This window comes from Athene noctua, chromosome 19 (genome assembly GCF_965140245.1).
Source record: "Athene noctua chromosome 19, bAthNoc1.hap1.1, whole genome shotgun sequence".
Lineage (NCBI taxonomy): Eukaryota > Metazoa > Chordata > Aves > Strigiformes > Strigidae > Athene > Athene noctua.
This window is the reverse complement of record NC_134055.1, coordinates 2,891,874-2,918,948: the sequence shown is the minus strand read 5'-3', so window position 1 is coordinate 2,918,948 and position 27,075 is coordinate 2,891,874. Positions and strand designations below refer to the sequence as shown.

The following is a 27,075-nucleotide window of genomic DNA, read 5'->3' as shown; positions in this document are numbered from 1 at the left end:
CATGACTACAACTCAAGAGTATGTACCTTTAATACACATTACACCAACACAATTATGGGTAATAATCCTGTCACTCAACAGAATAATTGCTATTATGTCATACCTTTCTTTTGACTGATCACATAAGACCATTCTACCAACACTTTTTTAAACCACAATGGCTAAAACCCAATCACTTGAGTTCAAGTGCTAATAATCAAGATATTATATTATATATTTTATATTATGGACTAGATCAGAAGTACTCTGATATTCTACACAGCTCCAATTCAGAAGTCTTTCCAAATGTTATCTTTCTTTTAATTTCATGGTACACTGCAATCCACAATCAAAAAATAATAAGCATGTTTATTGGTTTTTAAAGTAAATACAAAGACAAGGTCAAATACATTTGAGGATGCTCCTCGGACCTAATCAGCAGAACCAAATGGCAAGAGCCAGAAAAAGTCGCACTCGCAGTCCTTTCTCGTTCCATCATGCTTGTGTTCCTGGCAGCACAGACACTCAGCATTATCACGAGTCTTCTGATAGCCAACAATGTTTTCCCAGAAAAGTCCCGTTTTTTGGCTAAGTGCTTTATCCACCAACTATGACACAAAAGGGTGGAAGCACAAACACTTGCTCTTTCTTTGGCAATCTTTGCAACGGTGGAAAGGTAAAAAAAAAAAGTCTCCATCACTAGAAAAGATTTCTCTCTCTACTATTTCCTTCTCATTATTTTAGTTCCTCTCCCTGTCCAAAGTAATGGCCTATTATGAGCCTCATTTGTGACTGAGCACTCTCAATTCATTAGAGACAACATTCATTAAATTAGCATAACTTAAATTTATAAATTCTACTCTGACAGCTCTGTACCTAAACGAGTAATGACACAATGCTGAGATCCATACTGTCACGTTCTTTTCCGATCAGGCCTCAGTAACAACTCAATAACATGGTTTAAACTTGCTGGGGGAAAAAAAAAAAAAAACAAACACAGAAATCAAGGATTTCAATTTCATTGTTCAACAGAACTCCACACAGCAAGGATTCTCCAATACTGCAAAATTTCACTTCTGTTCCAACAACATTATTTCTCAACCATTCTTCAAATATGAGCCTTTTGAATGGTCTTCCTTTACCCTCCTTTGTATGTCCTCAGCTGGCAGCAAGATCAATTCTTCTAGGGCAGGAGAATGTGGATTATAGACATAGATCTAAGGATTCATTTCTCTGCCACAGCACTTAAAAAATAATAAGAGTACCTTGATTAGTCCACACTACTCACAAGCAGTAATAAGAGCTATCCTTCCCTCCTCCATTTCAGTGATGTGAAAAGTTCAGGCTTAGTGATTCTGTGTACTTTCCCTACCTGGCCTCTGATACGCAATGGATTCTATATTGACCCATTTGAGTGTATTAAATCAACAGAAAAATAACACTTTGTCCTTGCTTTCTCCTCGAGAGGGAATTCTCCCCCCAGGTTAGTTCACGGAAAGGGCTCAGTGAAAGGTCTGACAAGCTTGGAAGTAAGAAAGGAAGTAGAAGCACACAAATTGAGCAATAAAAGATGTGCAATAGGGCTGCAAAAGCTAGAACTGGCTTGCTACCAGAGTAGCAGCACAACACAGCTTTTTCTGACACTTTGTGACCTCCACTGAACCACTCCTAATTCCCAATTTTCTATAAACAGGGAATTCAGAGATTTCTATGGCCCAAGTTGCAGAGGAAGTCAGACTTAATTACAGTGTTGCCTTCACATTCTTGAAGTCAAAAATCTACCCTGAGTCCCAGATACAGTTTTTAAAAGGTAGACATCTCAGCTCCTTTTAACTCATTTAAGAAGAATTTGAACCCAAACCTGCCAAAATTGAAAGCAGAGAACGAAGGTGTTTCCCTTCTTCTGTAACATTCACACGACCTACATTATTTCGTTATTCTGCTATGTTACCACATAGCAGGAAGATTTAAGCAAAATGCACCATTTAAATTTACAAAAAGAATTGCTGGATTCAGTAAGACAAAATAATATTGATAAACAGCCTGGAGTCCTTTGTAGGATCTCTAGAAAAATTTACTTAGGCAAAATGCTTTGTTGTTAACAATTTTCTTCATTAAATTATCAAACAAATACACAATCAAATATTAAAAATGACACCACCTAGGAGAATGAAAAAATAACCTTTAGTGTAATCAGTATATTTAAATTTCAGTTACAAAACCAGAAGTATCCAATCTACCACAGAACACCACCAAAACCACCACAGATTGCAAGACAGAGCCCCACAAACTTACAAAAGCATCTCTCAGCAATCGGAAGTTCTCAAAACCTTAGAATGGAACAAAACCAAAATTACTGCATCTTGCTCTAATTCAGGAATAGTCCCGAATATTCATGTCATCAAAGGATCATACAGACATTGTAGGTAAATATGCCTGAAAGACGCTAGTAGATGCCCTATCTTAGCCTTGCTTGGGAGAAACTAAAGCAAAGAGACTTCTGGCTAAGAAGCTTTTTTGCTGATAAACTGAAGGACTGCAGGTTCACGTATGTCTCATTGATGAGAAGGGCTCTGATCCCATCTCAAGTGTACCAGTAATGATTATGTACAGGGAAGAGATTAAGATAGGAGTGTGAAAACACTGGGGTTTGTAGTCTGGTAATAACATTAAGTCTGTCACTAATAAAACTACTGCAAATTAATCCCACAGACTGACAAATTTTCATTATGTATCCTGATTGTTAAAATAGCTGCTCAGCACAGAGATATCGACTTCTTTAAAGTTAATGGACATCAATTCCCCAACAATTTCAAAATATTGGTATTAATAAATACACAAATACACTCAGGCTCTTGTATCTTCTTCTATTTGACTGTTGCCATGCAGCAATATAAGAAAAATAACAGATGCCTTGTACAGCTGGCACTTGACTACATCTGTGCTTATGCATCACGACATAACTATCACCTCTTCACAGATTTGCTAGCTATGAGTCACACAGTTTATAAAAGCTCTGTGTAAAATGTTTGCACACAGAGACAAATATACTGTACAAAACACACACACTTTTTATATATAAAAAAGGAGAAGACTGATGAAAACAACACAAGGCCAAAATTTTCTGTGCCTATAAAGATTTTTTACTCTGCCTGCTCACAAGTGTTTACTTTCCTCCCTGCTGCCTCTCCCCACTCTGCCACGGGATGAACAACATCCCACTCAAAGGGAGAGTGAACATCAATTACAGAATGGACTCATGAGCCCAGAAAGAAAAAAAGAAAAAAAAAAAAATGTTTGAGAGGCATAAAATTGAAATAGAGCTTTTGCTGAAAAAGCTGCCCACCAGGTCTTTGTAAGGCATTCTTTATGTGAGACATTTTCCAGTTAATAGTGGCATTTAAAAAAACATGTCAGGATGGAAGCTTTTTGGCCAACAAAAAGTGTATTTTATACTACCTTCGTGTATTTTATACTACCTTCATAAAAGACAGGGCTAGAATCTTTAGAAAAAAGAGCTCAAGGGAAGAATCTCCATCCACCTGCTTTTGTTCTACATGTATACAACGTAAGCGTGATGAGATACACGATGATGTCACTTGGGAACAATGACAGAAGTTATGGCATCATAACAGAATTTAGATAGCAAGAAAATAGCTAAAATAATAGGTACAACCTTCCTTAAGGAAAACTGTACAGGAATACAGGCCACTGTTACATAAAAATATTTCCTATCACCTGTACTCTTTTATACAGGCTCTGCAAATTTGTTTTGGAAAACAGTCAATTAATTACTATTAACAGCCAATGTGTCAATGTATTTTAAAATGACAAAATGAAGAAAAACTTCAGGAAGAGGTGAAATTGTAATAAATTATGAGATCCCGTGAAGAAGTTACATGGACTGATCTAAGAAATATAGACAAAACTATCACTTCTCAAGAACACAACACTACAGGGATTCTAAGCAATATCAAGTATTAGAAATAGTTTATCAAAGCTTGCCACAAAAAGCTGTTCTAAAGACTAGTTAACTTCAGCATCTGTTGATTCAGTTGTTATGCCTTGATGTCCTTTAGTAAAGACAACATAACTGTCTGTGGATAATCCCTACAACATTCTCTACCCAGAGAGTCCTTTTGGTAACTTGACTTCACGTGACGGAACAAGGGCAATAACTTATTTCCAGCTGTTATGTATAAATTGATCCTCGTCTAAGGTGCCACTCGGCAGTATGCTGCATGTCCCTCTCGCCTGCTGAAACTGCATTACAATGAGCTCCATCCTTCTCTAATTACACAATGAATTACATTACATCTGCCTTGTTCTGTACCCTTTCAAGGCAGTTTCGTTCTGTATTTACTCAGGACAAATATTGCACATATTAGCAGCAGGTTTTTCAGCAGTAAGGATCCTTTTTGTTCTCTTTTTTCTTTTAGTGTGGAAATTATAAAAGATTTCTTCTTACCTCATGTACTGACCTTTTTAATGTGCAGGGCAATATAAAGAGTTTTCTATAGTGAAAAAAGCATAAAAAAAACTTCCACACGTCAGCATACTTGATCTAACATCGGAGAAAAAAAAGTAAGTCCTTCATTTAATCACTATTTCAGTTTTGATATTTCCAGGTATTACCTGGCAACTTATTTAAACAACATTTAACAAATCCATATTCAGATTTGACGCCATTGGGCTGTGAAACGAGGAGTTACTGCACAGCATACAGGAGCAGCCTAATATAATCTCTGACCTCAACAGAACAGCGTCCATTCCCTTCCAAAGCTAAATACAAAATACCAAGATGTAACAAAAATTACAGAAAATGTCTTGCTAAACATAGCAGACTGATTTATTTTATTAAAGCCTGAAACGATATTTGTTACTGCAGCAGCTAGAGAACACTGCTTCCTAGCAGCTAGAAACTGCTGCTTCCATACCTTGGAGGTCAAACCTTACTTTCCCTGCGCACATGAGTACCCACTGATAGAAAAAAAGGGACAAATCCACAAATAGGAATTACACTCCCCGGGAAAGGTTAATAACATTTAAACCTAGAGAAGCTTCAAGCCTTCTAGCACACGTTTTGCAGATCAGTAAATTTAACACCTGTCAATAAACCAGCTTCAGACAGTGGGTCATGTACTTCCAGCCAAAAGCAATTTGACTTTTATCATGTAGTCAAATAGTTACCATTAGTTTACATAAAATCAAAACAATGAATTAAAAAAAAAACAACAGACAATTATTCTGTCACAATTTGTCTGTTATCTTTACAGGGGTTTTTTTCACAAGAAAAAAAGCTCTGTTTTCATTTCATGTTTCAAAACTAGACCAGGTGACTGGTTTTATTAGTCTATTATGAAGTACAATTTAGTTTTCAAAACCATAACTTTTCACTGTTTCTAAAAAAACGTAACCATTAGCGTACGTATGTTACTACACTGTATGTTCCCAGACTTACTTTTCATTCTACTATGGTCACGCTAGTACCTCTCTTGAATTTTCTACTGTATTCCCTCTTGAGATGCTTCATGATTTGACTGCTGCTGTAGCTGCAACCGAGGCCAGGTCACCTACCGGATCCGAGTCTTGGACAGACCCTATAGTTGTGGTTGAGACACCCCCAAAAGTTGCTGCTGTAATGTATGAACTAGGATGTCGGCCACATTTGGAAGGACTTTATTTTCCTGTTATTAAAGAACTACAGAGAAAAGCAGTAATGAGGAAAGAACTACAGAGAAAAGTAGTAATGAGGAAAGAACTACAGAGAAAAGTAGTAATGAGAAAAGACTTAAAAACTCAGCAAATATACTGGATTTTACAGCAGGTGTTGACGCTGTGATGCGGCACCCCTTGTCTATTCTAAAAGGACTAATTTGTATACTAAAGGCCTTGATTTAAAAACAAAGAAGGGGGAATTCTCTGGATACACCGCATGGTCAACAAGCAATGGCTTTGTGTCTTTTTAACGGTGTTTCTATAGTAAAGTCTTGAAGCTTAAGGAAGCTTCAAGATGTATAGTTGATGTATAGAAGTCTTGATGCTTAAAGAAGTTAATTGCAGACTGTATTATCTGTCATTTTATGTTGCGTGGGTAATAAGTGTAAGGGGTCTCGTTGTGTGGTTATGTGATTGTTTCACGTGTGTGAGAAGCAGCCTGGCTCTGGAGTGTGGAGTTGTGGATCTGTGGTAATTGAGACCGCCCGTGTGGGGAAGAAAATGGCGGCGCCCAACGAAGGGCTGCTTCTGTGGTGAACAAAATGGCGGCGCCCAACGAGGGGCTGCCTGTGTGGTGAACAAAATGGCGGCGCCCAACGAGGGGCTGCCTGTGTGGTGAACAAAATGGCGGCGCCCAACGAGGCCTGGAGAAGGAGAAAGTGGCCTTGGAAGAGAGATAAGCAACTGCCCGGCTGTGCTAAGGTGGGTGGAACTGTCTGAGGGGAGAGGGTTGATGACTGTGTCGTTGTTGATTTGCTTATTATAAAGTGAGAGCTTGGATGAGAACAAAGTTTGTATTATTGTATAAGTATGTATTATTGTAAGAAGAAAAAAAAGTTTTTAAAGAAAATAAATGGCTCCTGCCCTGCAAAAAGAAAGAACACTGTGACTCGTTTATTTTGGGTGCTACAACTTATTCCAACTTACTATAGGAGACACAACTTAGAAATCAGCCTTAATTTTAATTACTTTAAGAAGTGCCTTTAGGAAGAGGTAAAAATATTAAAATTTATATACTGAGATCATACTCAAATAAACTAATGGCACAACCATCTCTTACTAGGCACAGCTTTAACAACCTGTGGGATTTTTTTTAATGAATAAAAAAATAGTAGATGTTTCTGTAGATATTAATGTTGTTGTGTGCCTTACATGGAATATTACTTTAGACATGACAGCTTATTTCAATGTCCAGTCCGAAGGGACCGTTACATCACCTCGGTTTCTGGTCTGACGTAGGCTGTTAAGTTGCACCTAGATATTTATTCTTACATCTAGCTCAAATGCTGTAAAAGCAGCTCAGCCTGGCGCTGGGCAGCATCTCACATCCAGAAAACAGGAGAGAGAAAAGTGACAGCAAGACCAAGGAACTGCCCAGACAAGGTATGCCCAAATGATCTGTACAGCAAGCTGCTCCGGCAAGATTTTTTTTTTAAATTACTGCTCTATAAAGCATCAGATCTAACAGTAAGTAAAGAAAAAGCTGTTTCCATACAAGAATGAGGAGGACCCTGACAGTGACACAAGTGGAAGTTTCTAGCAGTGCAGTGGATAAGATTATCCAGTAACCTGTTCTAGCTGTGGCCACTCTGATGCTTCAGAGAAGGGGAAGAAAAGCAAAACCAAACCAGTACAGAGTTAATTAATCGTATATTGGAAAAATTCCTTCCTCAGCCTTTACACTGGAAAGTTGAAGCATGAGATTTGATTATCATCTTTGTAGTAACATTATTAGCATGCTGAGGCCACAAAGGCAATTCTGTTCTCCTCAAGGCTCCTGAAGAAGGTTTGCTCAGATTAACAGATTTCAATACTAGAAGGATCATCTTCTCTTTCCAGGCCATGCACAAAGTGTCCCAGAAGCTCAAAGAAATTATTTTTTACCAAGCAACCTAATCTGGTCTTAAAAGACTTCAAGCAACAATGAGTCCTCTATTTTTATGGTGAGTTTTTCCAACATTCAGATAATTTTATTTTTATGAAATTACTTTTCATTGCAAGAAAGCATTTGTACATATTCTGCTTTTCAGCTTTTATGTCTGTCACGAACACAAAAAAGAGCTCATGCCTTCAATTATCTTTTGCATAAATCAGTAACCACCCAAAGAAATCCAGTCACTAACTAATCTGCACTAAAGTGAAAAAGACTTTTAAACCTAAAATGCCTTTAAGATTTGTTTTCCAGCTCTAGCACCTATCTGCAGTCCTTCTCTGAGCTCCCTTTGGTATTGCAGTATTCTCACCTTTCTGAAGGATGCACACCAGAATGAAAACTAAAAAAAAAAAAAACTAAAAAAAAAAAATCATTTCAAGGACTGCATTATTTATTCCTTAAACACCTTTGCAGAAAAAGCTTTCATTAAGGCTTTCACCATCTAGTCCTCTGAAACTGGCTGTCTGCATCCCAGCTTTTCACAATAAAAGCTTGAAAACCCAACTCTGTAAGTAATTTTCTTACTTTCATTAATGGTACTTAACAGATTCATTCAAAATCAGGAAAAACAGAGTAAGATTTCTGAGAAAGTGACACTTCCCGAAAATGTGTGTGTAGAAGTGAAACACAAAACAGCAGAGACATTTTAAGTGTACCACAAATTGCAAAAAGTATGGAAGCACTTATTTCTAAATAAGAAAAACCTGTAGTGATCTTAGACACATGTTACTACATCTAATCCTTTAAATATAAGAGGAAATTATTCAATACAACACTAAAATATTTGTGTTAAATACCAAGAGATACAAACTTCACTCATGCATCTTCCTCGAATATTCTGATCAAGTCTAACAAAAAAAGTTCCCTCTTATCCTCTTACCTCACCACCTTCAGAGTCTCAACAAAAATATTTTCAGAAAGTCAAGTCCGCAGACAAACCATTTTGTTACAGGTAAACTACAAGTCTCAGCCTGAACACACAAAGAAAGACATACCAAAAGAAAACCACACTGCTTGTGTATGAAAAGAAAAAAGATGGGATTTGTGTGATTGTGCCAAAATGACCACTACGCACAAAGCAGTATAGCCATCTGTGTGTACAATACACAGGTTAACCGCTAATTTCTCAGCAAAGAAAATAGATAAAGGTGAACTAACATACGTCAGCTCCTGTGCAACATTAGATCAGGGGGGCAGAACAAAGATGCCGAGAACTGGGAACAGAAGTACCACTCCTTTCAAAGTCTTTTGATGAAAATCTTGAAAAAGATGAAAACAGTACCCAAAGCACTGATCCCAACATCTTACCAATGCTAATGTTTAACAACTGCACTCATCATTTCTCCTTCTACTGTTTTGATTTCAAGGTTAGTAGTATTTTGTCTCCGTAATTTCAGAAGCGAGGCGTTTCTTCACAGTGTAGAGTCTAACTTAAAGCGAGCCAGGACCGACTCAGGAAGGACTGGCTCCTGTCTCCGTGCATAACTCAGGTCGTGGTCTGTGAGAGAACCTGAGGCTTGACAGTGGTCTGCTGGTCCTGAAGGTTGTAAAGCGCGGCAGGAAAACCATCAGGATCTTGTCTGTCTGTCTCTGCAGTGACATAAATCCCCATCCTCAGGTGAAAATAACTCTTACTGCACGGTGCTGTACCATATAAACCTTTCCTGCTTACAGGTAAATCTGTATCATCACAATTAGCTGACCAGGTATAAATTATTTCTATAAATTATAGAAGACAAATGCATTAAGCAACCCTGTTATGTTGTATCTATTTAAGCCAAAGTTATGTCCATTTTGTCTTTAGCAAAAGAAGCTAAACTTCATTAAAAGGCAAAACTTGTAACTAAATCAATTACATTGCCATATGATTACAAGCTTTGTAACACTGTTCAAAGAATACTCAGTGGTTAATACACATTAAAATAAGCTTATTGTAAAGCAAGTAAATTCGTTGCTGTATTCTTCACGTCTACCCTCATGTATACGTTACCATTTGTAAGTGGTTTTAAATGTTCCTGCACATGCTGTCCTTTTCAAGGGAAATCACATCTGTTTATATAACCTGCTAACTTTTTCTCAATTTAATTAAAGAGCTATGATAAAAAATATGTACCTTTAGCAAAACATCACAACAGTGTACCTTTGGTTGAGATTTAACGACTTTTAATAAAAAGTTTTGTGCCAGTGAATTGCTATATTCTCCATATGGCTAGGTAAGGTAATGAATTAACTTGGTATTTGGAATTCACTGAATTTGAGGAGAAAAAGTAAGTTGTTCTCTGTCTACACATATTTCAGTCTCTGTTACGAAAGACTACAAGCCTCAGGTTTTTTTCCATCAGATCCATTTTTTAATTTAAAAAAACAAAAACAAAACCACCCTATGTTCTGTTGGCTTCCAAGCTGGCTTCTTTCCCACTGTTTTATCCTTATTTATCAGTTCACAGGGGGATATTTGCTGTGGAGAGTGTTGGCTACACAGACTCCTGTGAAGCTGGTCTAATTACCAGCCCATGAATCAGCTGTCAAGTACTGCTTGTAAGTGGGAAGGCCAGCACTGCCCTCCAGGAGATCAAGTGCATCCACTCGCCCCAACAATGGAGCATAATGGACATACTACACACACGCCCCACCGATAGCATTTATCACAGTGCCATGAACATACAAGACACTTCACAAAAATACACAGCAAAAAAGTCCTAATTCAAAAGCTTTACTACTCGAAAAGCACTAGAGGAAGAGCACAGGTGGTAGAGAAGAAGAAGGAAAAAAAAAAAAAAAAAAGACTGTGTTGCTTTAATAATGCAGCAAGATGTTGGAATGCAGTATTTAATACTGATTCATCACCAGGCAGGACATAGTAACTTTAGCAGTCAATACAGAAGTCTCATGCCTGTGAAAAACAGTTGCCATCCCATTTTTAAAGTTTGCATCTGAGAATTTCAGACACATTTCAAATGCAAGGTACTATGGGCCAAATCGGTCATTATGTTAAACCGTATAGTTCCAGATGTTGCTGTTTCTTTTTAAAAGGTGTCTAAAGTCCTTACTTACGAGCAATATATAGAAAGTTTTCCCTTAAAAATATTTAAGAATGTTACATCTTGTTGAGAAGTACAAAATGATCACATATGAGAATAGAAAAAAAAAAATTATCAGCAAATTCATCTGGAAATTAATGTAGCATTCTGTAAGAAAAAAAGTCCTACATACTCCTCCACTAATAGCATAACACACTGCATCTGTTTCTTTAAAGAGATCAGAATACATAAAAATTATCACCAAAGAAATAAGCTGCTAAAACAAAATAGAAAGCATGTATCAGATTTTAAACTGTTCTGAGTTTAATCTAAAAGTGCAAGACACTTAAACTTACTTATGCTACTAAGAGATAAATGTGGGAAAAGAGAGAGATGGGAAGAAAGCTTTAATATAAAATGGGTGTCTACATAAAAGATACTTAAAGTTGGTTTTTTGGTTGTTTTGGGGTTGGTTGGGTTTTTTTCAAACAAAGAAAATAACATTAAAAACAGACTGATGGCTGCAGGGAGATCTACCACTCTATAAATATGCTTTGCACGTTCATTTAAAGACTCAAACTAGTATAAAGATTAATTAATTGTTCCTAACATTTTACTTAAAACTGAAAGATCAAAACAGGTATAATTACGTGGAAGACATTTTTCTGTAGACAAAGAGCATTAATCCTTTCATCAAAAAATAAGTGTTTATAGGTGATACAATAGTTATCTGAATTGAGTACCCATTACTGGGAAGTTCATGTTCGAGCATTTTCAGGCTATTTGCTCATGTAAATTTATGAGGTTTTTCTTGTAAACTGAATAAAAATGCAGACACACGGATACCTGCCATCCCTTCCTATATGGACTCAACCATGGGTGAAGACGAGCTATTTCCACTCTGCAGTTTGAACATCAAAGACTAAACTTGTGATTATCTGGACACTGACAGAAACAGACTCCTCCACTGCAGCCTCTACAACAAAAATCCTCCTAGTTCCTAAAGTTTACCACAGCTCTGTCAGCAGAAAAGATGCAGCAAAATGCCCATTATGCGGGAAAAGATCCAGTCACTGAGAGAGCCCTACATTAAATAAATGAAGATCAAAACATTAATTTTGATATAGTAAAAAGCCAACCTGCTAATGGGCAATGCAGCCAAATTCACCAGTTTTACACATTATCATCATCTGCAACTTTGGGCGAACATTCAGATGCCACTGCTGATACAATGAGGTGACTCTCAATCACACAGCACAGCTGATCAGTCAGGGGTTTTGCCTGTTTTAACACAGAATGAAGAGTCGTTCCCACTCTTGGGGCTGTATGTGGGAATAATCTGAAAATACAAATTTTCTTGTGAATCCTGGAACAGATGTTTTGAACAATGGAGATCACGGATTTTTTCAGTTCTGAGTACGTTCGACAACAATTACGTTCACTTTTGTGCAATTAAATCAATAGCTCCTTTGCTTCCTATCTGTAGTCAAGGTGTCAGACTGTGTCATACATCAACAAGAAAAGGGAAATTTAAGAGTAGGTTTTCTCCACATATTGGTATTACCATACCAGATACTACAAGAACAGAACCATCAGTTCAAAGAGAAAAGTAAAAGGGAAGGGGAATCCTTAAAAACATTAAAATGCTTAGCAACCTCCCAATTACTCTTCAGTTCTGGCAGCAGATGGCTCTTCCCACGTTCTGCATTACCAGCAGTATGGTACATGTTTGTGTTACGGTTTTCTGCCCATAACAACGTTACTCATCCTCACCATAAGAAGAGACATTCTAGATTTGTTGGGTTTTTGTGTTTTAAATTTCAAAACACACGAAGCTAAAGAAAGCCGTACAACAGCCTGCAACCTACCTTTATGTACCGCAGCATGTTGTATCACACTGCTCCATCCCACGGCATGTGGCATGCCTGTCGCTGAAGTGTAAAATATAGCACAAGCTGGCTTTTCAGCTGTGGCATGCTTTTGCAGAGAGACTAGAGTGTGACACACTTTCCACTTCACTGAGACATACCACATGTTACAAAACAGAGCTGTCCCATCATATTTCGAGTTAGTTAATATAGGAAGATTAGCGGCATCTCAAGAGATTTGTTTATCTACAAGGCTTACTTGACCATACTATCACTGAGGAAAAGTACATCTGGAGCTCCACTTTCCAGATCAGAAGGATTTTTTTCTGGTATATTCTGGACTAGATTTTGTTCTTGTGCGTAACCAAACCGTTCTTTGATGCAAAAGTTACAAACCTGCACTAGCTGTCCTCAATTATTCTGTGAAAATGCTTAACTGGAAAAAATTCTGCAAATCTTGGAGAGCAGAAGCAAAGATTAACTTCTGAGTAGAATACAACTGCATTTGTCATACCTCTATCAAAGGTTAACATTTCTATGATCAGCTGATTAAGTTTACAATCTGGTAATGTAAACACATTCCTCAAAAAATACAGAATGAAATAAATTTAAGATTTGTCTTGCCCTCCTTCTTTCTGTCACATAAAGCAGAATTGACCACTGAAATAAATGCATGGAATTTGTATTGTAACAAACGCTAGACTGATTTTCAAGATCACACGAGATGGACCAAAATAAAAAATATGTAGAAACTTTTTGCATATCAAGAGATAGTCACATGTCACAGGTTAAGAGAAAAATATAAAATTTTGGGGAGCGACACTGATGCTGAAATATCTCAGCTCCAGCTAAATTTCACCGAGCACGTGCAGAACCCAAACAGCATTTTGTGCAGCCACTTACAGCCACAGCTAGCCCTAGATTTTATAAACTGCCAATATGTATAAAACTCCAAATCAATACCAAACTTTTTTTGGCTTTATTCTGAGGTGGTTTTTATTGACAGTACTTTCTGATCAATGGCATAGCAGAAGATAGCATAATAGAGACAGCAGTTGACTACTGCAGCATATGTACATTAACTGTATGTATGAGGCATTATCGGTTACCTTTAACAAGCTACCAAAAGCTAAAAGCAATCTGAGAGTCAACAGAACTCCTTCTGAAGTACACTACAAAGCTTCTTCAAAAACACAGACCAAATCTTTGCTCAGCTATGGTGAGAGTCATGCTCCTCTGCAATCTGTGTATGTTAAAGGTCCCAGCTTCCGTGCAATGGAGTACTCAATCAATATTTAAAAGGTGTCTTTACCTGCAACTGCTGACTTGGAAAAAGCATTACGAAGGGCCAAATATTTTGTCGTGTTGATTCTTGTAAGAAATTTCTTCAGATTTCAGGTTTATTTTCTCTTTTCTGTGCCTTACCTTATGATTCATGGCTCTGACAGGCCTACTGGCCTCTTCTCATCTCACCTGTAATCACCACCACCAAAGGCCAAATTAAGCAAGCAGCTCCACGCCTGCCCGCCTGCCATCCCAACCCCCATGCAAAACCACTTTTTGGATTCAGCATTGAACACAAAACCTTGTACCAACCTGTTTTATCTAAAATAGGTTTGCCGTTGGTGTTATTAACAACATCAGCAGAAACTACTGGGATTGTGCAACACTTCATCACCTCTGTAGTAAGTAGCATCAAATGGCGTAACAGTAACCATTATAAGACATCTTTCCCTTGCTTATGTGCCTTCTAAACCTTAATTGTTTACGTGCTAGTATATGGCTCAAATTACAATTTTTGAGGAGCTTGAAAGCAATCCCATTTCCAAGACAGAAATTAGCAGGTTTTAGAGTGCATATGACTGGAGTTGAGCAGAGATAAGCTTAGATCTTATGGTTAAAGCACTTGAAAAGTGCCATGAACAGCAAAGCCTCTATGAGGTTCTGGTCACATCAGGTAGGCCAAAATTTTCACAAGTGCCCATTAATTCCACGTTCTTACGTCTTACTCGATTTACTTTATGACTTGACATAGCAGACCATGTTTTACAGACTTGCAGAATTTTCACTGTAACTGAAAAGTTGGTATGAACTTAGGAAATAGTACCTGAAAATCATTACTCTGAACAAGGAGTCCTGTGAATAGCAAAATGAATAGCCTGCTTTTCTTTAAACTGGCCTTAAGGTCGAGATCCTGTGTGAATCGCTTCATGTCAAAAAGGGCATTAGCTTATGCTCTAGTCTTTCAGCGAAGCCACTGACATAGCCACTTCCTTTACTGCACCACTTTTTATAAAATTTGGAGAAATTTCATAGTTAAATTCAGCTGATATTTCCAGGAGGAATTACAATTGCTAAGGAAAGGCACACGGAAATACTGCCTTCTCCCCACAGAGACAGTCACCTAATACAGCAGATGCTGAAATGAGAGATAGAGGCCAGCAAATTGTGCAGGCAAAACTGGTTAGAACTTTTATTAATATGGCATTTGTAAAATGAGATCATTATACTGTACAAATATTCTATTAATAATTTAAATCACAATTAATTTTAAAAACAAGTTTCTGAGCAACCATCCAAAAGCGCAATAATGGGTCTCCTCAAGTGATATCCTGAATATATTGCCTAGACAGAATTTAAAGAAGGGATTAAGCAAGATTTTTTTTAAGAGCATGCCTTACAGCTTTTGCACAAAGAAGGTGCCTTCTAAATCCCTATTTTGTGTTACTGAAGAAAAAAATACTGCATTATGCATTTTAAATTATTTGTTAACTTAACTTTAAAGCTACCAAAATATATTCATTCTACTTCAAAAAATAGGTCATAAGTAAAGAAACAGAGTAATTATATCATGGGTTTTTTTAAATGGATTCCACTTATTGTGTTTTAATTGTCTTTTTCCATACTTCAGAGATTTAAAAGAATCTAATCCATACATGAATGCTTGAGCTTAAACTCCTTTGACGCTTCCTTTGCACATTAAATATTATTGAAAGAAAGAAAAGAAAAAGGACAAGAAGGACTCCAGAGAGACCACTGCAAAAGAGAAAATGGCATTTAGTAACAAATGCAAAGCTCAAATACTGTCAAGTTGTAGTGAATTACTCAAGTGGCAGCAATTGTGTAACAATACAGAGGGCTGTAAGTTAATGTAGTTTGCAATTAGCTGCTCCAACTACGAGGATGAAGTGACAGCCATTATTTAGGAAAAAAAAAACCAACATATTAAATAGCATTTCTTAGAATTGATTGAGAACTCAGTATCTGATTGCGTTAGTATCCTCAGAAAAAGAGAACTTAAATCATCCTGAAATTTCTAACTATTTTGCAATGCACTTTAAATCCTTCTTACAGTATATAACATAGAAATAACCCTCGAACATATACGAAAAGAAAATATAATCCTCAGTTGTTCTCTGGGTCTATGTCACATTGATTTATAACAGTTATTTCTAAGACAGAAAAAAACACACAGATGCAAACAATTACTCTATTTTTGTAGGCAACAAGTGAGGTGGGTGGTAACTGAGAAATTTTGAAAAATCCTGTCACAATATTCCGTTTTTTCTTAAGTAACCCTCATCACACAACAAACGCTCGCCACATCAGAGACTTTCCAGGGCCTGAAGGGCCACTTTGATTCCAGACCGCTGCAGGCATTAGCGGGGACGTAATTAGGGTAAAAAGTTCAACCACAGTTCCATGTCTAGAGTGCTGCCAGAAATAAATTTCCTCTCATTCACTGGTTTCTACTGTACCCTCCCTGAGAAACATATTGAAAACACATTTATCTTTGTAGAGTTTGTTCCTCTTCTAATTAACTTTATAGCGTTTACAGTATTTAATAATTTAAAGTGGAATTTAAAGTGGCCCTGGAACCAGCAGCTTTGCCTGTAATGGTGCTGTGCATTATCTTTTCCCTGTAGTGCTTCTTTTGACAAGTTACTCAAGGAAGGTATGTGCTCCAGCTGGTTTTATCTGGCTGTGCATTTAGCAAACAGCTACTTCCTTCCCTCCATCTCCTCCCCGTACCATTACACGCACGGGGGGTTGGAACAGCAGTAAAATGAAACTATGCCTCAGCTCGGAAATTTGCTCTCCCAAACCTCCACGCTATCCCCAGGATCGCTGAGAAAAAGGTTTATCTTTTTACAGCTTAATAAATCAAAGCTTTAGAAGGTCAAAACTACCCATAGTTCTCACCAACTGGTCAAAGTTTGACCCTAAATACTCATTTTCTTACTTCCAGTTTTGATCCAAGATTAACAGTTTATTATAGTTCAAAGGTTATTTCTTACTATAGTTCACTCAGATAAACATTTGGTATATCAGAAGAACACCAGATCTTACCTACCCATGGTATTTACAAATGAAACAGTACCTTATTCCATTAAATCTCTATCTCCTAGCATTTTAATCTGTGAGAAAATTCGCAGAATTACCAGTAGACGTTACTTCAACATTGCAAAAATAGTTGAAGTACATTAATATAATTATAGAAACAAGTTAAAAGAAGAAATTCTGGGATCTGAAGAGCTCTTTTAAAGATGAAGAACGTTGCTATCTTTAGCACATAACACAACAATCAAATCCAACATCTCTAAAAGGAATTTAAACTACTTTATTCGGGGGGGGCATCTCAGAATCTTCAAAGCTACCACACAACCTGTTAAGACTAAACTGATTTTTCCTACAATAAGCAGAGAGGATAATGTTTTTGTTTTTCATCTGCTAGAACAGAAAGAAGTCTTTGCAAGGCAGTGGATAGGACAGCACACTTTGCAGTTAACGATGCTTTACAGTTTTTCAACAGTACAAGAGCCTTTGGGACTCAGTCCCTCAAAGATAACAGAAACGAGAGTGCTTTACCCAACTTCAAAGGTTCTACCATACTTTTTAGAACAAAACCAGTTAAATTGTTTGCTCTCTAGAAATTTAAACTTATACATCCTTGACAGTCTTCAAAAAAATAAGGCTGGAAAGAAAAAACATGACCAAATTTTGCCTAGTCTTCAATAAAAGACCACAAATATTTAATGAACTCAGGAAATCTATTTCATGGCGTCCAATGCAATTGAAAATCATAACCATCTGTCCAACCCATTTTTATGTGTGATTTTTAAAAAACATGCTGTGTTTTATCTTGAGTGGATACACCCTTTACACACTCAATGGCATGATTCGGTCTCTGGCATGACCAGGTGAGTCCACGGCACAACCACTGCATTTGCAGCAGCTTTCCAGTAAAAATATTCCGGGGAGAGTTAACTCTGAGCAGTGTGAGAACTGCGAACAAGAACTTCATTCATCATAGCTGATTGCCTTCTCTTGGGTGATCCTTCTAGAAAGCTTTGCTGTTTGTTTCTGACAAATCATTTCACAGCTAGCTAATTTTAAACATTAAAACTGCAAGCACTTAGAACTGGACACTGGATTTTAGCATTAACTAGTTACTTTGCCAGATAAGGAATGGGGTCATGTGATTTTAAAATATTCATGTGAGAAAATATTAACACTTTCTTTCTATTCTTACTCATGTAAAGCTGCTTTCTACCTAAACCTTAACACTTCCACAAACACATTTCCGAGTTAAACTTGTGCTAAGGTTAGTGGGTTTTAATCTACAGTAGTCACATTAATAAAGCATGCTTCCTGAAAATCTGCTGCCAATTGATTTGCCTTGTAAACTGATCAGCAGGGGAAAAAAAATGCTGGCTAGCCCAAGTTATACATTTTGCTTGCTCCAACCACTCCTCCGTCTTTAACTTGCTCTTATTTCCTTTCTTCTCCCATGATTAAAAAAGATTACCTCTTGCTTCTCATGCCCTTAAATGCCCTCCATCCCATTCTTCAAGTCATCCAAAATTTTCCATCACTTGACGTCATTAAATTAGTATGTCTTTCTAAAAATATATGCTAGAAACCTAACACATGCTGCGGGCTGGCTGCAGGTTACTGGCCGAGGTCCTTGACTCTCCATAATGTAGAAGGGTTGGAAAGTCTACTGGCCTCAATCTCTTCCTTTTTAATCTTCTATAACTGACCTCTCAATTAGCTATACTCATTTAGTTACCTGATTACCATACATACCTACAAAAGATTTTGGCAAAATTCCTATCGTTTATGCATTTACATTTGGCTATTTAGACAAAGGACAAGCGCACCAAAATGTCAAATATTTTTTGTAAGGATGACTTCGAGATCTGGGTTGCACTTCAAGATCTTCCAAGATTTTTTTTCCCCCCATCTCCTGCTGAATGATTCATTAACAGAAGATGAAATATTGCTATCCAGAAACATGGCTGCGGGGCAAATCACTCGGTGGATTTCTAACTTCTTTGTTTTGCTCTGTTAGGAGGGATGGACAACAGAAAACAGAATGAAGCAATATAGCAAGTGAGTGAGACCTCAGTTCATGGCTAACCAGCTTCAGCAGCAAAGCTAACGTAAGAAATTCCATCCCCTGTTCTTATTCCCACCTTCATGCTACAATTGACTACATTCTCAGTTGCACCTTGTAATTTTGCATGTAATCGTTCAGAAACCAGGTGACTGAAATAATCTGTATCATTAAAAAAATTAAATTGGAGCATTATTTTTTACTTGGATTATTTCTGTCATCTCCTTTACTGTACGGTTCTACGAGCAGCTGAAGTGACACAGCCCAGGGATGCAGAGAGCAGCAGCACAAGCAGACGAGGCGAGTCGGAATTTTTAAGTTGTCTCTGCTCCTAGTTAGTGAATCACAGAACTATGGTCTAAAGCCTACGCCGCTGTAAGGCCTCAGTTGTACCAATACAACCCTTTAGCTAGACTGGTATGCAGGTCATTACAAGAATTTTGTCCTCTGTGTATGATAAACTGCTTAACTAATAAGGAAAACAAAAACAAAAGAAAAAAATCTTTAGAGTAGAATCGAAGTTTGGTAACTCATAATTAATCATGATGGGGTAAACACTTGAGTCATCAGAAAACTTGGCAGTTGAGGAAAGGCAGGTACTAAAGTTTAAAGTATTTAAAATGTTCTGTACTCAGGAGAAGTGGGTTTGTATCTAAGACACAGCGATTACTTATCTCCACCTTCTCTGCACCTACACAAACTTTTTTTTTTCCCTCCTGGCATGGTCACTTCTATTTTGTCAGCTTTCCTGTTACCTCTATCATCTACCAAAGGGCAGATTTGCAATCACTCTCAAAACCAAGATTTTTTTTCTTAGTAATCTAAAATAAAACAAAATTATACTGGTCAGTTTCCCCTTTAACTTCTCCATTAGCTAAAATGAAGCATTTACTTAAAGGTATTGGTACGTCTCTATTAGAGCAGAACAGAAAGCATGCCTAGTGTATTTTACACCTCTTTGGTGTTTTTGAAGGTGTTCTATAGATCCAGTATGGTCCAAACTATGGTTACAACAATGCAGATGGGGAAAACAGGAGTATATTTTCATTTAATGTAATTGGTCTTATCTAGTTACCTTTAAACCGAGTAGCTCTGAACAGCACACATTCACTGGTTCTGCCATGCAGATTTTTGGCAACTCCTACTTTTTTTTTTTTTCTCTTTGCTGGGGGGGAGTGGGAATTCTCTGTTCAATTTACAGATTACTAATCTTCATGTTTTACCACCTAGAAAATTCATTAAGATGTACCAAAACCCATCAGTTCATTTGGTGTGTGGATAAAGATTTGTTTATCTTTTCACCAAGAACAAAGCAAGCAGGCCTTTAGAAAACTCCACAGAAACAAAATTTATGCAGATGGTCTTTCCTTTTTGGTTTTCCTTTAATTTGCAAGTCTTGTAATCTAAGACTGAAGTTGACTGAACCAACATCTAAACCAGCATAGCAGGATCAGCCAAAAAACACAATCTGTTTCCCATTTATGTGTCAAAACTGCATCCTTTTTGGGGGCTGCAAAAACTATTGTTTTGAAAAGATTATATAGCAAAACCATGCTAGACATTTCAGTCATTTTACTAGATGACTTTAAAAAAAAAAATGTGTGTACCAAAAGCTAGTCAGAAACTCAGATACAAGGTGAAAGTTTAGAAAACAAAAATTTCATCTCTCCTGGTAAAAAACTCATTGGGGAATACAAGGATTGGGACTGGTGTCAAATCTCTCTCTACAGAATTTTTACATAAAACAGGTGCCAGAAATTAATTTAAGAGTGCAAATTTTAAAATTTTATATACAATATTTTTTTTAAAAGAAGGCTCTCAACCATGACTGCCACAAAGAGATTAAGATTTAAAATTAAGAAATATTAAACTGAATGTTAAGGCCTTAATGCTGATATTTACAGGAACATAAGTTTTATCAGCATGTATTATAACAATGACTACTGTATTAAGTTACATTACAAAAGAAATGCAACTCACACACCAAGTAACTTAGAAATTGATTTTTAAGTTAGTATGTTCTTAAATGTGGGGGAGACATACTAAAAATTAACAAGATATATTTAGACCTGTCAAAAATCTGCAATTCAGTAAAATTTTAGGGCATCTCCACAGTAAACTACTGTATTTCTAAGTTACAAAGAAAACTTTCACTGTGTAAAAGGCAATGAAAAAAATTTCAGCAATGAAACAGAAATCTAAACGTGGATTTTGAGCAAACATTATTTTGCATAAAGTACTTTTATACCCATCTCTGTTTCATAATGAAGGAAAGAAGTCCTAGAATATTGTCACAGACAAAATTATTAATTGATTTTTTTTTCTATTAAAGTACCTGGTACATTAGAGGGATAGCAAAAAATACTGAGGTTAATTAATATAAGTGATATTTTGAAGCTATTAATTCATGACTACTTGAAAATTCTTTGGATTCCAGATTGATAAATGTTCTACATTAAAAAATAATACCTTTTTATCATATTTCCCTCATTGTAGTGTATTTACTTTACAGCTAAAGGAAAATAGAAGAATTTCCTGATGGTAACCACTAATGCAGACTAGTGGTCAGAACCAGGAAATCCCAGCTCCTAACTTGAACGTGTCAATATCTCAGTGATATCGTCCTAAAAAATAAAATACTATTAAATGACAGTGCAGTGGATCTAGATAAAAACTGCAGTCTATCAGATTTGTATTACTTTAATGGTTTAGCATCTTTAACACTTAAAACCTGCTCATGTAATTTTCATAGCTGCTGAATTCAAATTTCTCAAGAGACTTTTATGCATTTGAATATAGGTACGTGAGTCCCTAAAATCACAAAACACATCAACACATTTGTAAGCACGATGACTCATCTATCATGCAAAACTGTGTACGCACAGTAATAATAATTCTTTAATGTATATGTTTTCTTATGGTCAAGAATATCAGGTGATAATTGACAGCAACTCTTAGACTGCAATGAGGAGTTAATAGCCTACTGATGTTTTATCATAAATCAGGTGTAAAATGCATTTATTCTTCACCTTCCATCCAAAAAATTAACAACTTCAAAGCACTTCCTAGAAGAGCTACTGATAATGGATTCCATATAGATGATTGCCAGGGAAAAGAATTTACATTTAAGTATTGCCTCCAGATACAGCAGGGTCCACAAATACTCTTGAACAATAAGACATGGTGCCAGCCACCAAATCTTCCAGTATGTTAACCATGTCCCTTATTTATTACTAACAGATAACAACAAAAACTTACTTGGAAATGTCAAAATTACCAGGAATGTTCCAGTAAAAGAGTAACAGTTTGAACAGAGCAACCAGAAGTCAGAAATTTTGAAGAACAGCTAGGGAAAATCCAAATTATAAGGAAGTCGTCAAACTTTTTTTTTTCCCCCCAGAATCATTCTCTTTGGTAAACGATTCTGATGGATTTTAGACAATAAACTAGGTAAAAATTGAACAGGAGAAAGCCAGGAGTGTTGGAAGTAGCAGAAGCGCTTCAGGACGTCACATGTTTCTCCTCTTAAAAAGTGACAACCTGGTGTCCTAGTGAGGACGGGGTTAAGGGCAGGGGGGCTGCGTTGGTGGAATTGGGTTTTTTTGAGACTACATCTTGCAAAGATTATGACCATAGGGCCAATGTCCTTACCGTGTCCAGTCTCATTCAGTTTATATTAAAGAAAGACAATGTAGTTTAATGTGTCAGCATAACGGATTGTGTGTTGGAAGACTTGGATTTCACTTCTGGATCTACTCTGGACTAGCTGCCTTTCAGAAAATCATTCATTCGGTCTTTTAGACGCTCCGTTTACCTTTCTGTTCAATGGGAAATATTTTAGTGTCAGTGCTACATCATTTCACTGATTATTTTACCTGCCATCTCAGTAGACAGAATAGGCCTCCTATTCCGTGCACATTTTCATTAGTGTGCTCACAGCTGCAGTATTTCATGCCATAACCGGCATAATCTCCAAAGTAGGTGAGGAGATGACCGTAGTGAAAATCAAGTGCTTTGGAATAAATGCTCCAGAATAAATGCAGTATTTTCTTCAGATATATGATTAAACGAGGTGTTTTATCTATCCACAACCATTAAGATATACAGCAAATGATGTTAAGAACAAAAACCTCAAGTTAAGAACTGAACTAAAAATCGAGATTCAGGTTGAGAAGCCGTTCGTAACACAGCTGTTCTAATGTTCTGTACAAATTCTTCTTGAGGCATAAACACCATAGAAATGTAATCAAATGATCTATGAACGTAACAGAAGAAAAAGCAAGCGCAACACTTGAGCCAATTTAAAAGGAGTGTGACTCCAGCTGAGGGCAAACAATCAAAGAACTCTTCATCTGAAAGCTAGTGACAAAATAGGTAATTTGCAAGGACTCTCTCAAAAATAACAGGCAATGAACAATAAACACAGTTAAGCGTTTCAGAATTTTCTGTTGACCGTTTACCACCAGGAGCAAACTGGTTCTTTATTAAATGGGTAAACAAGAGCCTGTAGAACAGACTCCTCCTTTTAATGATGTGCAAGTCATCTGGTCACAGTGGAAAGCCTGATTTAAAAAATCTTCTATTTGCAGATCTTTAACTACCAAGAAGTAGTAACACAAGCCTATTCATTTTAAAAACATACAAACTTTTTTTTTTTTTGGTAGAAAAGCAGAAACTACCAATAATCTTTGAAGTATTTCCCATTCACTGAAGAATACAACAACACAGAGAAAAGAACTATCCTTATAGGTTGTTCAGTTCTCAGATATCTCAGTTTCTAAAGCAAAGGTATGAAGGAAAGTTTCTTTCCACCCAACATATCCTTTACATATATAAATACACTGTTTGGATTAAGACAGAAAGTCCTACAAAAGTAGTATTTGCATCACCAGTTACACACACTCTTATTTAGATAAAGTTATTCACAAGATTACATACACTTACGGGAGGGGGAAGGAGAAAAGGCACCATAAACAGTTTTGTGAGTTGTAAACACATAAATGGAAAGATATTTCACCTCTCTACCCAACATTTTTTTTAAAAACATTTAAGACAGGTAACGTGAATATTCTAGTTTAACACAGTAATAATACGGAGACATTTACAGAGATTTGATAGTCTTCCTCCACACCCAGAGTGATTAAATTTTTAGTTGAAAAGGGTGTGGCACAGAATTAGTCCTACTACTGTAAGAAGATTTACTTCAACTGTTTAGCCTTTGAATCACTCTGTAGAGGATTACTCTTGAAAAGCAAATATTTTCCTCTGGGTATAGCTATAAACCCTTTGCATCATGTGAATCAACATCAAACAGACATAAAATATCTTAAGGCCCTCTTTTATAAGAGGAGTGATACAACAGTGCTGTCCAGAGAGCACAGGACAAGACTGTTAACTTATTTTTGTAACTCAAAGAAGTAGATTTAACACGTATTTTGCTAACAAACAGCGAGTGGCTGTAACACTCAAATTGCTTGGTGCTTATAATTAATTTGGTATATGACTGCTGCCTGAAAGCATCTTTCAATTACATTTTAAGACATAGATATTACTTCAGACACTTCTCAATTACAATTCTGATGAGGATTAAAATCAAAAAGGGCTAATCATAAAATTGTGATTACACTGAGAACAAACTAAACTCAAAAAACCTATTTTATATCAAAAATCTCTTTTTTATTCCTTCTAAAAAGCTTGTCACAGGTAAATGTGTATTGACACACTGAAAAAAAACTTCAAAAACACTTTACAGTGTTATTCCATTAGCAAAAAAAGGAATAGAGCTTTAAAGATGTAATGTACTGGAGTTTATTTAGATTATATCACAATCTATATATAAGACTTTATTAATGAAAAATATTCTTACCCAGAAGATCCAATGCTTTTGCACACACCAAGAAGAGGCCGCTTCTCAGAAAAATTATCACATTTCTGAGCACCTAAGAAAGCAAAAGCAAAAAAGAAAAAGCAAATCACTATGTACTGTTTGTGTTACCTTTCAAAGTACAGGTGTGCATGTTGTGGGGGCCCAACCTTATTGGAAGGATATTGAATATAGAATACAAAACTCACAGTCTGTACAAGATGAGTGATAGAAATACAAATGACAGGCAGAGCCACGAACACTGGAAGAGCTGTTCTTGAAAGAGACAGCAATGAGTAACAAAACAAGTAGCAAAATCTGGGCAGGATTTTGGAGTTATTTTCTATTCATTTCAGTTGGGATTCTGTAACTGCAACAAGTAACACTTGCTCACTTTTCATTGTTTTATAAAAGCTGTCTGCAATAAGGCTGTCACCAGCTCCGCATGGATTTCACACATTGGTTTCCAATTTATTCTGCCGAGGTGTAAGTGGAGTACGAGAGCGTTGCCCGTAAGAGCGCAGCGTAAGAGCAGCCGCTCTCTTTAGCACGTGAGAAGCTGGGCTGCCAGTGTTTCCCCAAAGCACGGCCATGCTTACAGCCCATGCCCTGTGCCTAAGAAAATACAAGATTAAATTCAAACCACTCTTCAGTAAGTTCCACCATCAAGCAATTTAAGCCTTTAAGAAAGCAACCTCCAGCAACTTCCAGCGAGACTAGGGCTATGCCTGCTCTTCGCTCAAAGTGGAAACACAACTCTAACACCATATCCAATCTACTTTTAAGGTTAGCTTCACCACGTAACACCAGCACATCCCCAGCAGCAGCTTGGCACGGGCTCGTCCTCTGCTCTAATTCAGCCTCCGAGACAGTTCTGCCTGCCCTGGGATCCGTGCGTGCCGCCACCGCTGGCACCGGGGCCCGGCAATTAAAACCAGCTGTTCGTCTTCCCACACCACACTCACACCTTCACTCCAGAACCATCCAACTGTTAAATACGCCCACACTTCTTAAAATGGGATTTTTAAAAGTTTTGAAAACTTTGCCTTATTGCTACGTAAACAGAAATAAAACCGAAATTGAGTCAAAAAAAAAAAAATATCTCTTCTACTTGTGAACAATGTTATACTAAATTCCAGGGTATGTTTCTACCCAACTTAAATAACAGTATAAAAACCAACAACAACCACATTAGTAAATTCCCTATGTTTTCTTTCAATCTTTGCCTGTTTAATTATCTATCTATAGGTATGCGTGTATGTGGGGAATAATGGAATTTTATTTTTTTCTCTCCATTATACACCGAACGCTTTGATCTATAAAGAATATTAGTGATATAGTCTGTTCAAAATTCACAAATACTGGTGTACTGCACTAAATCAATTTTTCAGAAAGGCACAACAATTAACAATATGCATTTTCACATAACAGACCCTGTTAATTATTAATAACTCAGGTACATGCAATTAATTTGTAACAAAAACTGTTCAGTACTCTCATCTGTACAAGGATAAGTCTTCCCTCCTACACATTTGGGTATTTATAAAGTCAAATGGGTCACATCAATAATTTCACCATCAACAATAGCTTTACAAGTAACCTAAAACAGCCAAACCTTTTCCTTTTATTCCTATTATTTCAAGGTCTTTCATGAGTCATACCTGTACTGTACGTACTGACCTGTAAATTGATAAATGAAACATATAGTCTTCTTAATAATATGGCAACCAATTTGTTTCCTTCAGTACAAATAACAGATGAACTCCATTTGTTTCTGCTCACTTAGCTAGTCTCTCAGCATGAAGGATGAAATGCTGACTAGCAGGAGTTCTGACATTGATTTAAGTGGAGCCAGGATTTTACCTTAAGTATTTAACTGTACTCTTTTTTTTCTTTCTTTAAGATATACTAGAGACATGAATTCATACGTTTCTCTATTGTCTACTTCTAAGTTTAACAACAAGGAAGGGGGAGCAACAGGAAGAAAAACGGTGGGGAGTACAGTGCAACGACCGCAGAAAAATCAAAAGGAATACCAGTTTTTAATACCCACAGTACAATTTGCAAAATTTGAACAAGAGGTGCTTAAATTTCTGATTTCAGTCTGTAATGACTAAGGCCCTCAACTAAAAAAAAAAATAAAATTAAAAAATCCATTTTCTACTTCAAATATATACTTTCAGAATGTAAATATTAATACTGTAGAAAAGGATCATTATTTTGAGGACTCTGCAGAGCATTAAATCAGGTTAATAGCTGTCCCATTCCTGAGATTGCAAAAAGCGACATGTGTT

At 36.7% G+C, this 27,075-nt stretch overlaps 1 protein-coding gene across 8 annotated transcripts in view; it reads right to left on the bottom strand.

Moving 5' to 3' along the window:
* BCAS3 (BCAS3 microtubule associated cell migration factor) overlaps positions 1-27,075 on the bottom strand; it is a 372,464-nt gene that overhangs the window by 321,342 nt on the left and 24,047 nt on the right. For all 8 annotated transcript variants that reach the window (XM_074922814.1, XM_074922816.1, XM_074922821.1 and 5 more), the window contains exon 7: positions 24,785-24,857. In XM_074922814.1, the coding sequence (XP_074778915.1) occupies positions 24,785-24,857 (73 nt within the window). The remainder of the gene's footprint in view (positions 1-24,784; positions 24,858-27,075) is intronic.